The 12,189-nt window shown below is 37.3% G+C and overlaps 1 protein-coding gene and 1 pseudogene across 1 annotated transcript; one reads left to right on the top strand and one right to left on the bottom strand.

The window, feature by feature from the left end:
* The first annotated feature begins 399 nt into the window (after nt 1–399).
* Nucleotides 400–7,998, top strand: LOC133727327 (sugar transport protein 10-like; annotated as a pseudogene).
* LOC133736590 (uncharacterized) lies at nt 4,791–5,485 on the bottom strand. Its single transcript, XM_062164134.1, has 2 exons — nt 5,362–5,485; nt 4,791–5,253 (listed from the first exon to the last, which is right to left on the bottom strand). Exons 1-2 carry the CDS (start codon nt 5,467–5,469, stop codon nt 4,942–4,944), a joined length of 420 nt encoding a protein of 139 aa, XP_062020118.1. The 5' UTR covers nt 5,470–5,485; the 3' UTR covers nt 4,791–4,941.
* Nucleotides 7,999–12,189: the final 4,191 nt, after the last annotated feature.

Here is a 12,189-nt window from a genome sequence, read left to right as displayed (position 1 = left end):
TGCTCTTTGTGTTTCAACTATGCTATATTTTCTCTGTTCAATATGACAACTGCATTCATTGCCTTGATACTTAGCACAAGAAAAGATTGTGTGATAAAATTGCTGATTTTGTGATTCTAGTTGTCTCTTCGAGTTCTCACTTGATTGCCATCTGGTTGCACTTAATTTCCTTATTGATTGAGCCTAAGTTGAGGGGGAGAAGTAATTTGCATGCGTGTATCTCGGATAACTAAATTGTCATAATTCCTCTCCACTTTGGAGACGCTATCCCAACCGGTGTGTCCCTTGATTTTGTATAACCCTACTGGTTCGATATTAATAACATGTGATATCTCTTTCGGATTTCACTCTTGTTTGTCTAAGTGTGTAGGCTCCTTCATACACTGTTTCTCTTTCACCATGGTTCACACAAAGATAACTACTCGCCTCGGTGGACACCGGCGCCTTCCTCCTCCAGAGGAGGGCCGTCAGGCCGCTGCACAAGTCGGCCTTCTCCATCCTGGCATGCACCGAGAACGCAGTCGGAGTCCTCCTCTTCGCTCTTCCCCCTCTGGTGCACCTCCTCCTCCTGTCTCCCTGGATAGCCTTCGTGACGCCATCCTGGTGGCTGACTGGCGGATTGCATGTATGCCTCACTACCGACATGGACGACATGCACTCTCTTATGGTTCGTACTCATCATGCCCTGACCAACCTCACCAAGGAGATCCGGAACATGCAGCGCCACCCCCCGGGTTTGACGCTCCCGGTCCATCCACCGCAGTCCCGGAGGAAGTTGCACCGCAGGAGAGCTCAGTTTCAATGGACAGCGAGGAGTTTGGAGACACTGTAACCAAGCTTATGGAGGAGTTCGTTGGGCCTTCCCATTCAAAGGGGGAGAAGTAAACAACTTTTTAATTTTTTTTGTTGTTATTTATGTTTCTGCATTTTAATTTATGTTGAACAATACTTATTTTTGCTTTTTAGGTTGTAAGTGCATAAGCACAAACTAATTGGGATGCTTATTTTTACTATATTATGTAAGATCTATTTTGGCAACTTGGATCTTGAAAAGGATGGAAACTGATTCCTGATCCAAGAAGCAAATCTTTGTTTTCTATAAGATCTAACATGCAGGGGTTCAAACATGAAAAAGTCATGTGTTGAATGGGAATGCCCAAAGGGGGAGATTGTAAGTATATTGGACTATCCCTATTCGACACATGACTTTCCCAAAGCCATAAGGAAATCAGAAATTACAAAGCACTAGGAGAGTATCTCTCCTACTTGTTCGTGGCTTAAAGGAAATTAAAGAAGTCTGCAAGATCAGATCTTCAAGAGGAAATCAAGGAGGATCACTCTCACTGATCTTGAGTATAAGTGGTATTCATTTCATATCATGCTAGATGATTTAAATTGATATGCATGTCGATTAAATTGATTTGGTATACATTTGCATTAAAGATTTTTGACATGCATGGTAGATAAATAGGAAGTGTTGATTTCAGTTTTTACATCTTTCCATATTTATCTTATTTGTTAATTAAGAAAATATTTGATTGAGGGGGAGTTTTCCTCCCTTATAAAAGGTTTCGAAACTGAAGTTAGATGTAGAGTTTTTATGCATAAAATTGTTCCTACGTGAACAACTCGTTTTTCAAATCAGTTTCAGAAAAAAAAAAAAAAAAAAAAAAAAAAAGAGAAAGAAAAACTCTCTCTACTTGTTTCATGTATTCTATTGCATAATCTCTCACATTCATTCTCAAGATCAGTGATTCATTTGAGAGCAATGAAGGTTGAAGATAGATTGTCTAGAATGTTGTATTAGGAGTTAGAACAGTTGTAAAACAAGTTAGCATTTGTTGCTAAATGAAAGTGTTTGTTATGAACAACACTACTTGTATTCTGTAAACTCTGGTGTTTCATATTGGATTGTTCCTTCGTGTTGGCTACGTTAAAAGCCACGCAGTGAAGTTTCCTCATGTGGAGAGGTTTACACTGCGTCAGTAAATTTCTGTGTTGTGAATTGTATTTTCCTTGGATAAATTCGTTGAAGTAAAACACTTTCATCAATACTTGTTCCATCTAGTATTTTCACCCTCTCTTGTTATCTACTTTTTCTTTGATTAATTCATTAGAGTGTTAGGGAGGTTACTCCTCTCTTTCACTCATCTTTCAGCCCAAAAAAAAAAAAAAAACATCAAAACAGCTTAGGTAAATATGGGTCGTACATATGGACAACCACATCTTTGCTCTGAAAGCTTAGCCATTGGCTCAAGATAGTATGACATATACCAGATAAGTATAATAGTATATAGTGACATATCCGAAATAGTATACTCAACATAGTATGACATATACCGGGTGTCTAAATTCACAACGGGCATCTTTTTTGTCATTTTTGAAATACCAGATATGACATATCCAAAATACGAGTATGAGAGTAGTGCATGTTGTGAATTTGTGATGTGCCTTTAGTTTGGCGCATGATTCGCAACTTAATGAAAGTCGTTTGTGATTTGTTCAAAAACAAATTAAGGACTGTTAGTGTTTTAGTAGTATGCAAGTCTTTTCTTTTTTTTTGAAAGAGTATGCAAGTCTTTTTCTTCACACTGTTTTACATTTTCAAAGTTCAGTTGATATAGCTCACAATCCAAGCTTACTTCCCTTGTTATCCCTGCAGACTGCGGGATTAGTTATTAGTAGAAAGGAAAGAGCTAACAATATATATAGAAACTAGAGAGATAGAGACATTCTGTAACATTTGGAAAAGTAGAAAGAGCAAAACATACTTGTCTCTCGTTCATTTAGGCATCGTTTTGGCCAAGAAAAAGGCTTTAGCTAGCTAGCTAGAACAATATCGCTGGGGGTGCTTTTACCATAGAGGGTGGGGGTAAGAGTTATGAAGGAAGGGTCACCCTCTTTGTGGTCTTCACCTGCATAGTGGCGGCCTCAGGCGGTCTCCTCTTCGGATATGATATTGGTAGGAAGAGTGACTTCGATGGAGCCATTCTTGAGCAAGTTCTTGTGGCGAAAAAGATGAAGAATGAGTCTGGTGATGGCCGGTAACAATATGTATTGCAAATTTGAGAGCCAGATCCTCACCTTGTTCACCTCTTCCCTCTACCTTGCAGCTTTGGTGGCTTTCTTCTTTTGCTTCATTAGTAACTAGGAGATTCGGTTGAAAAGTCTTCATGTTTGTGGCAGGCCTTGTTTTTCTCCTAGGTTCTGTTCTAAATGGTATTGCCAACAGCATTGTGTTACTAATTATTGGTCATCTCTTACTCGGTTTTGGTGTTGGATTTGCTAATCAAGTAACATGCATATATGCATTATCTTTTCTATTTTTTTTTTCTCTTATGAAGGCTTGTTCGGGACTCCATTAAAACTACAAAATCATGCTCTTTCTACAGTGTTTAAATGGTTTTTGAGTTTACTAAAAGTAAAAAGGGAAAAAAAAAAGAAAAAAAAAACTTTTCGAAAAAGCATATGATATGTAGATTTTTTTTTTCTAGTTACCGCTTTCGATTGAATACGAAAGAAGTGTTTGGCTAATTGATTAAATATTTTATGTGCTTCTAATAGAATTGCTTTACCAAAGAAAAAAAAAAGGGCTTGAAGAAATAACCCCAGTATGCAATTATACTCCATATACAATTATACATATAAATGCTAGGCTGCTCGCTAATTTGAAACCATACTTGGGAATTGGGATGAAGGCTGTTCCTGTTTATCTAGCCGAGATGGCACCAGCAAAGATTAGAGGGGAACTTAACATTGGCTTTTCCATAGCCGTCACGCTTGGTATTCTAGTGGTCAATCTTGTTAACTATTTGCACTTCGAAGATCAAGGGCGGACATGGGTGGAGAGTTTCTTTAGCTCTTGTAGCCATACTGGCATTGATGATGAGCGTAGGAGCACTTTTTTTTACCTGACACTCCAAATTCAATTCTACAGATCTAGAGGTTATCCTGATAAGGCCAAAACAATGTTACAAAAGGTTCGTGGCATAGAAAACGTGGACGATGAGTTCCAAGACCTTATTAATGCAAGTGATGCTGCAAAGAAAGTGGAGAATCCATGGAGAAACATAGCACAGCCCAGATATAGGCCTCAACTTGTTATTAGCTGTCTCATTCCTTTCTTCCAACAACTTACCGGCATCAATGTGATCATGTTTTATGCACCTATTCTTTCAAGACTTTAGGTATGGGAGATGATGCTTCTGCAGTCATCACTGGCACCGTTAATACCTTGGCTACCTTGGTTTCAATCGCCACAGTTGATAAGGTTGGAAGAAGAGAACTGTTCCTCGAAGGTGGTGTGCAAATGATCATTTGTCAGATCGCTGTTGCCATCACTACAAGAAAAAACATGTTTAACAACATGCAATTCACGTTGTCAATAACTTTTGACAACGTTTGGCGCATGTTGTAGATGCCAGAGTCATTAAAAGTCCCTGAGTCCTTAACATCGCGCTTTGCACGTTATCAAAAAGAGGCGAAGCACGTTGTTGTAATTATTCAACAATGAGCTCTGCACGTTGTCATAAATTTTCGACAACGTTTCAAGCGCGTGTTGTAAGTTTTAACAACGCTCTCAGCATGTTGTCTTTAGTTTTCGACAGCAAACATGGTATGTTGTCATATTACTGAATACGTTGTTATAACATTTCAGTATATATTATTGCACCCAATTTGCTGGGCTATGCTTTCCTGTACCTCTATAAACATTCACCATTACCAAAACACATTCACATGCCAATATTAGTACACACTAACCATGTATGAAAAATATACATTTCATTAAGAGTGCCACATTCTCTTATACATATGTTCTTTACAAAACAAGCATGACAAAGTACTGGATTCTTTGTTCATCAGCATTGACAAAACATGCATGGTACTTCCTGACCTACATAAATTCTCTAGTAAAGCAAAATGTACCTGCTACTTCAACTACTAAGGGAGCATTTTAATGGAGCTTTTGGGCCATGCAAGAGTGCTTCCTACAGCTTCACCAAGTTGTTTGGCATCCATGGTTGCTCTATACACTTCCATAGTCTGATACTCATCAAACACCACATCAACCCAAACCTTCCAACAATCTCGTCCAAGAGGCACACAATGAACTTTTGTACTTGGATTTGTTGAAGAGATCTTCCCTTCAGCCACCACTTCATCTTCTTCATAATTGTTCCAATTCAAAAGTGCACATCTTCTATTTTCAAGATCATTGCTTGGAGCATTGATTGGTCGACTTGATTGTTGTGACTACAAATATAAGAAATTAAGAGAATCAAATATTGGTTTAAACATCTAACTAGAAGTTGTTTCAACTTAAATTCGTAAATCTTACAAATTATAGCAGAGATTACATACCTGAGAAGTAGTTGCATGTGCATTTATCAGTTTCTCTAAGTTTCTGTTCTGTTGAGGAGGTCCCTGTATAACATTAAGTTCAAGACACATTAGATTATGTTTCTTCATTCCCAATGGATTAGTTAAGCACAATGCTGAAGGACTTGAATATAATGGGGTCTTATTGGTGGCAGGTACTACATTTCTCTAACATAACTACTTTCTTCCCCCCAGAAAAATTATACTACATGAATACTCTCTCCTTACCACTCAACATGAAACAGAAATGCACTCTGCCACCAAAGCTTATGAGCATGCCAAACAAATCAGAAAGAAAAAGAATACAATGCTTTATCCAAATCAGGTAAAGCATGTACCCAGCCAATCATTCCTAACCTCACAAGACTAATCCAATCAATTTAGACCAAATAAGGCTTAACATGTACCCAGCTACTCCAATACACAGCCAATCAAAGCTAACATCTAGCTTAGCTCAAAGCTCAATTCAAGTTCATATTTGAAGTTAGTGATTCATTGATTAACCAGAAAAATCAGTCTTTATAAGAGATTCTTTAACTTAGCAAATACTCGCACAACGTTCATAGAGCTGCCACAATTCAAAGCAAAGAGTAGTAATGCATTCAAGCTTCAAGAGCAGATTTTACCTCCTGAGTGGCCTTTAAAAGAGCTTCAAGCTTCGCTTCAACCTGAGCAAGCCTCTGTCATTGACTTAATACAGTAGCTTCAAGTTCTTTAACCTTTGCACTGCCTTGAATAGTAGCATTGGCTCGAGATGGTGTAGCACCAAACCCAAGCCCACGAACTCGTCCATGAGTTTCAGGTCCTAAAACTATTGCAAGTGCATCATCCCTTATAGAATTTGCTAGTTTGTACATCTTTGCTAGTTTGTGCATCATCCCTTATCAGTCAAACAGTGTCTTGCTTTCATCTTCAATAAAGCAACTGATGCTGACATCTTTGTATAGTTGTACAGCCAAAGAACAAGGGAGTTTCAGCTTCTCTTACCAACTTTAAAATTTCTGCCTCTCTTACAATAATATACCATAAGGCTGAAGTATACACTTGTTTAACCCACTTTGGATCCTCATTGCTGCCATTTGGCTCCTCATTGCTGCCATTTGGCTCTCTCTATGTTCCAAGAATAAAAAAATGATGTACTTTAGAACCTCAGAATGACAAATTCAAACCAAAAAGGAAGTCAGAAATAGCAAAGTCAAAAAGAAATTGGAATGGAACATTAGACTAATTTTAATTTACAACCACAACAAAAAATTGACAGGTGAGCAGAAGAAAAGTAACCTGTGCCTGACATATCAGGGAAAGTTTTGATAGTATTTGACACTAGTAGCTTGGAAGATCCTGCGAAAGTACAAGACCCAAATCAGTGTTCAAAAGCTGCACAAAATTAAAATACTGGCATAATATTTGGCCTTAGGAGATGAGAGTTTGTGAATAGAAAAAGAGAAGTTGATCTGAGCTGAGAGATGAGCTGAGAAGAGCGAGCTGATCTTCTTGGGAATCAAGGACAGAGAAGCTGAGCTGAGCTGAGAGATGCTGCGAGTGAGTGAGTGAGGGAGAAAGAGATATCTGAGCTTAATTTGATTTTGATACCTTGAGAGAATTTGAAACTGAGAATTTGAAATGGAAAATTGAGAATGAAGAGCGATAGTACCTGGAGATGAGTTGATGGCGGGAGGGAAGGACTACTTGAAGTCTGAAACGACTAGGTGGCTCCGACACCGTCAAACATTATGAAGGTCACCGTCGACTATGGCGAGAGCTTTTGGCTTTGACTAGGGCGTTTAGTGACTTTGTAAAAACTAGGTCTAACCAAATTTCAAATTTTCCCTAAAATTTAGAATAAAACGGACAGTTCCCCTCATAATTTTATATATATATTTTTTATCTCAAAGTTTTAACAGCGTTCGTCACATGTTGTCATTTTGAAAAATTTTGAACAACGTGCACACCTGCTTGTTGATAACTTAATTGACAACTTGCAGATAACAACACGTAAAGTAGGTTAATGTTGATAACCAAATTAACAACGTGCAAATGACGCATATGGTGTTAAATTGTTTACTACAACGCACATTATTTGCTCGTTATCGAATACTGTAAGTAGCAACGAGCATTTGGAGCATGTTGTTATTGTGATGTTGTGGTAGACTACTTTTCTTGTAGTGCATCATGATTGCATTGAAGTTTGGCTTCTGTGGAGAAGGATCATTGGCAAAAGGCAAAGCCGATTTTTTCCTGTTCTTGATCTGTGCATACGTAGCTGGATTTGCATGGTCTTGGGGTCTGTTGGGGTGGTTGGTGCCTAGTGAAATATGTCCTCTGGAAATCCGATCAGCTAGACAGGCCATCAATGTCTCAGTTAACATGTAGTTATTCACTTTTATTATTGGCCAAGGGTTCCTCACCATGCTCTGCAAAATGAAGTTTGGTCTCTTCTTCTTCTTTGCTAGCTTTGTGATTATTATGACCATTTTCGTTGCGCTTCTTATGCTTGAGACAAAGAATGTTCCCATTGAAGAGATCAATGCAGTCTGGAAAGCTCAATGGTTTTGGGGCAAGTACATCCCGGTTGATGCTGTTATTGATGGTAGACATACCAAAACTATAGTTCAGTGAGACAAGTTTGATATACATGTACGTACATTATTTGTTTTGTGGATGACAAGAAATGATCGAGTTTTATCAAATCTTTTCTTCGCAGTTGAAGACAAGTAGAAAACCCCTTAAACCATCGTACTACTGCAACACTCGATCAAGTAATAAACCATGAATATTCATAACAGCAAGGATTAATAGTACTAAACCATCTCGAATGAGAGCGATTTTGGGTTCATCATATTTAATTCTCCTTCTGTTCACGCACTTTAGGCTTACCATCGATGAGATTACTAGGCCTAGAAGAACTGGGAATGCCCAGAATAAGTAGTTTTTTTGCTTTTTCTGTTTTCAGTTTATTAGGCTTCTTTGTGACCAAAAAACAAAAAAACAAAAAAAGAAAGAAAGAAAGAAGAAATAGTACTAAACCTTAATTCATCGAACATGCGTCATGCCTCAAAAGTCTACTGGTATCCCCACTTCACTCTGAGCAATTCTAACAATGCAGGGCATCCTATAAAGAAACCTAAGTTATGGACATATCTTTGTGATACGTGCAAAAGCATTCGCCAATTTAAACCCCGAAAAATGTAGTTGTTAGTATAGAATAAGCAGGGATCGTTCAAGCCGGGGATTGATGGTACAAACATGTGAAACGAAATTTAAGAGGAGAATATACAAAGTTCACGAAAAATATTAAAAACCATTTACAAGTTCACACAAAAGTTAGAAGAACAACAAAGAAAGAATTAGAAAGCTAGAGACATACATTTAACACGAAGTTAGAGAACAAATAATGAGAAAGCAACGAAAACTAACATATATATACTCACACAATTCGAAACAAAGAGAGAATTTAAGTTAGAAAAGGTTATGGAAATCCTACTCCTATTTATATACATTTTACAAGTCATAGTTACATTAGAAATCCACATACAACAAGGATTACTAGTTCTACACTAATTAGGAATACTTAATCTACAAGAAAACAAATTCTAAACCAAGTCAAACAAGGAATACAAGTTTAAAACTAACTCTAACTACTTTTCCTAAAAAACACCAAAGAAATCCCTATTTTTTAGCAATCCCTAAAAAACACAAAACAAATTCCTAAAAACCACTAAAATAATTCCTAGAAAACACTAACATATATTTCGGCCAAGAACATGTACAAGAACAATTATTTACGAATTATTTAAGTTATTTTCAGATTATATTAACTACTATTTACGTGAACATGCATCCTAGAAAACCTAAAACCGATTTTTCTTTAGGGCCAATGATAAAAAAAGGTCATTTTGAAGTGTCTTATTATAATTCAGGACACAAATATCCCCATGATAATTAAGGTCACATCTTTCCAACCTACCACTAGAGTTAAATTTAATTACAACTCATGCCATCAGCTCTCTCTCTCTTCCCTGATCCATTTTAGAATAACCCCTCTTGCTCTCTCTCAAATCCACCGAAATCCAGGTCACCATCCACCATCGCAGACGACCGCCGATGACGACGACGAGGATGATGAACTCAGTTTTCGATTCCCTGGTCAGCCACCTTATGCAAGTACCGTCTTCTTACTCCAGCAATGGCGCCAATCGGCGGGATCAGGGTTCTTCCGGTGATTTCGACGACTCAGCCTACTAGATCTCCGTCTCTGGCGGTAATTTCAAAACCTATTTTAAATTACGATGCCATTTTTGAATCTCAGATTTTGATGACGACGATGATGATGGTTGGGAATTCAAAGCTGCAGAACTAGAGAACCAGGTTGGCAATGAGAATTCCAAGGTAAAGGTGGTTCATTTTTCGTGTTTTCAATTGATCTTGATTGTTTATGATCACATGAATTTGTCTTATGTGTTTTGCTGCACACTAAGTGGAGCATTGGAAAAGCTATGATCTTTGCTATTGTTTTTGTTTATTTATCATGCCTTATTATGATGCCATTTTTGAATCTGATATTGGTTGGTTTGGGTGTTGCATGATTTGAATTTTGTTGAAACGGAGTTTGCTTTTAGAGCATTTGTTCAATTCTGGTGTTTATTTTGAGATCTAAATAATAGCTACTCTAATCCGTTTTTGAATGAATTAGAGTGAAAGAAGTCTGAGCATGATTTTGGAGCTCTGTTAGAATTTCAGCTTCCAACTGAACCATTTATGGGGACTTGAGGTAGTTGCCTCATATACAACCATTCTAAGATGCTCAAAAGATTTATTTGTTTTGCATGTTTCATTTCCCTTTCTAAACATAACCAGCAGCTGTCATGAGAGAAACTATTTACTCCATGGCTTGCACTATCACCGGTTGTTGTCTAATTGTGTCTTTGTTGGATTGCCTATGCTGCAGTATGATGGAGGTTCAAATCCAGGGATCAGTTGTTTGTAGGCCTCAAGTTAAGGTACAATTTTAGCTTGGTTCAGAAACATATTCTATCAGCAGAAACAAGGGCATTCTTCCTGAGCATGGACATATTGTACTTCATCACCAAACACAATTTTCCTAATCATGTCCCTGATGAACTTGTTGAAGATTGTTCTAACTGGATTACTGTAAATCCTCTTGTAATATAGTACAGTTTCAAAATTTCATTGAACAAATATATAGTTTTGTTCTTTATTCCAATTTTCATTTTATTAAGACTAAAACTTTCGTTTTAATATTGAAATTGATAACATTATTAATCTGGATAGTTTTCTTAATCTTTAGAAAAATCTATTTCAAAAGTCACTGGTCAGGTTACATTGCATGTCACTGACTATATCAATGTTATACACGTCACTGACCAAGTTACTGGGCAGGTCACATTACATGTCACTGATCAGTCACTGGTCGATAACAATAATGTTTCATTAAGAAAAACTAAACATAACAGTGACACCATAAAAAGATACAAAAAACTAATTGATTTAGTAAGCTGGAGTTTACAATTGGGCAAGTCACTGGCTAGTCAATTGCATTCTAAGCCCTAAACATATTTCTAAAAATTTCATCTGTCCTTGTTACTCTTCTTTATAATATTTTTCTTCCTCGCTGGAATTTCTGCTTCTTCTTCACTTTCTTCCCCATGTTTTCCTTTACCCCGCCCTGTGTCTTCTGTTTGTATATCCTGTACAAAATTGTGAAAATAAGAAGATCATCAGTGACTTTAACAGTTACATGATCAGTGACATGGTCAGTAACTTGGCCAGTCACATGGTCAATGACTTGAGGTTAACAGTGACCCGGCCAGTGACCTGAATTGGATGTAACTGACATGAACATCTCAACTTATATGCATATTTCAGCATCAAACCTAGTATAGATTTAATGTCTACTCAGTGCATCAAAAAAGAAAAAAATGCAAAACAGGGGCTGGTTATGGCAAAGAGGGTTATTTGAAGGCATGGTCATTCAACATAGTCTTTCATCTTCAAGTGAGGGTCCGTGAAGTTTATTATCTATATGCATATTGTGTTGTGCTGTCATATAATGGATAAACTAACTAATTGTACTTCCATCGCAAATGAGTATTAACACACAATACCATATGAAATGAAATCATGAAACAGCAACAAAATAAGATGGACACACACACACAAAAACAAAGCATAAACTACAAACTAACATAGCAATAGCCTCGCATGCTAAATAACTTCTTGTCTTTCCTTTTTTCTCTATTGTACCTTCTTCTGTTAGTATTTCGGCTTACAGTAAGCAATTAATAGATCAGTAAGATAACTGAAAATAATGATATGGTAGAGAGAAGGTGTAGAGAGGACATCATGGGTTGCAGCACACATTCTCGAATCTTCTCCAGAAACCAAAATGGATTGAGAAATTACCCAAAAGCTTTAATAAAAGTGAAGATAAACTTTTGATTTGTAAGCAAACAATCAGTTCTTGAATATAAACAAAACAGAGACCAAGTCGGCACAATTAACCAATCCAAACCTCCAAAACTACCATGAACCACACTAACATACAGACCAAGATGTGACACTAGAAATTCAATAATTAAAGAAGGAGAAAAAAAAACACCGAAAGAAAAGAGACCAGTCTAACCTCAAATGCATACTTTATAGGATGATATAATGAAACTGGCCAGTGAGGTCACTGGCCAGGTCGCTAGACAAGTCATTGGCCAGAGAAGTCACTGGAAAAGGCTAACTCCTTGGCAACGTGTGTTAACCTCATGTCACAGATTATGTAACTGATCATGTAACTGACCA

This window comes from Rosa rugosa, chromosome 1 (assembly GCF_958449725.1).
Source record: "Rosa rugosa chromosome 1, drRosRugo1.1, whole genome shotgun sequence".
Lineage (NCBI taxonomy): Eukaryota > Viridiplantae > Streptophyta > Magnoliopsida > Rosales > Rosaceae > Rosa > Rosa rugosa.
This window is presented reverse-complemented; position numbering and strand designations above follow the sequence as displayed.

Bases quoted from the DNA above. Each gene is read 5' to 3' on its own strand.
- LOC133736590 (XM_062164134.1), bottom strand. From the start codon at position 5,469: ATGAAGAAACATAATCTAATGTGTCTTGAACTTAATGTTATACAGGGA. The intron at 5,254-5,361 runs GTATGTAATCTC...TTATATTTGTAG, and splicing joins CACATGCAACTACTTCTCAG to TCACAACAATCAAGTCGACC.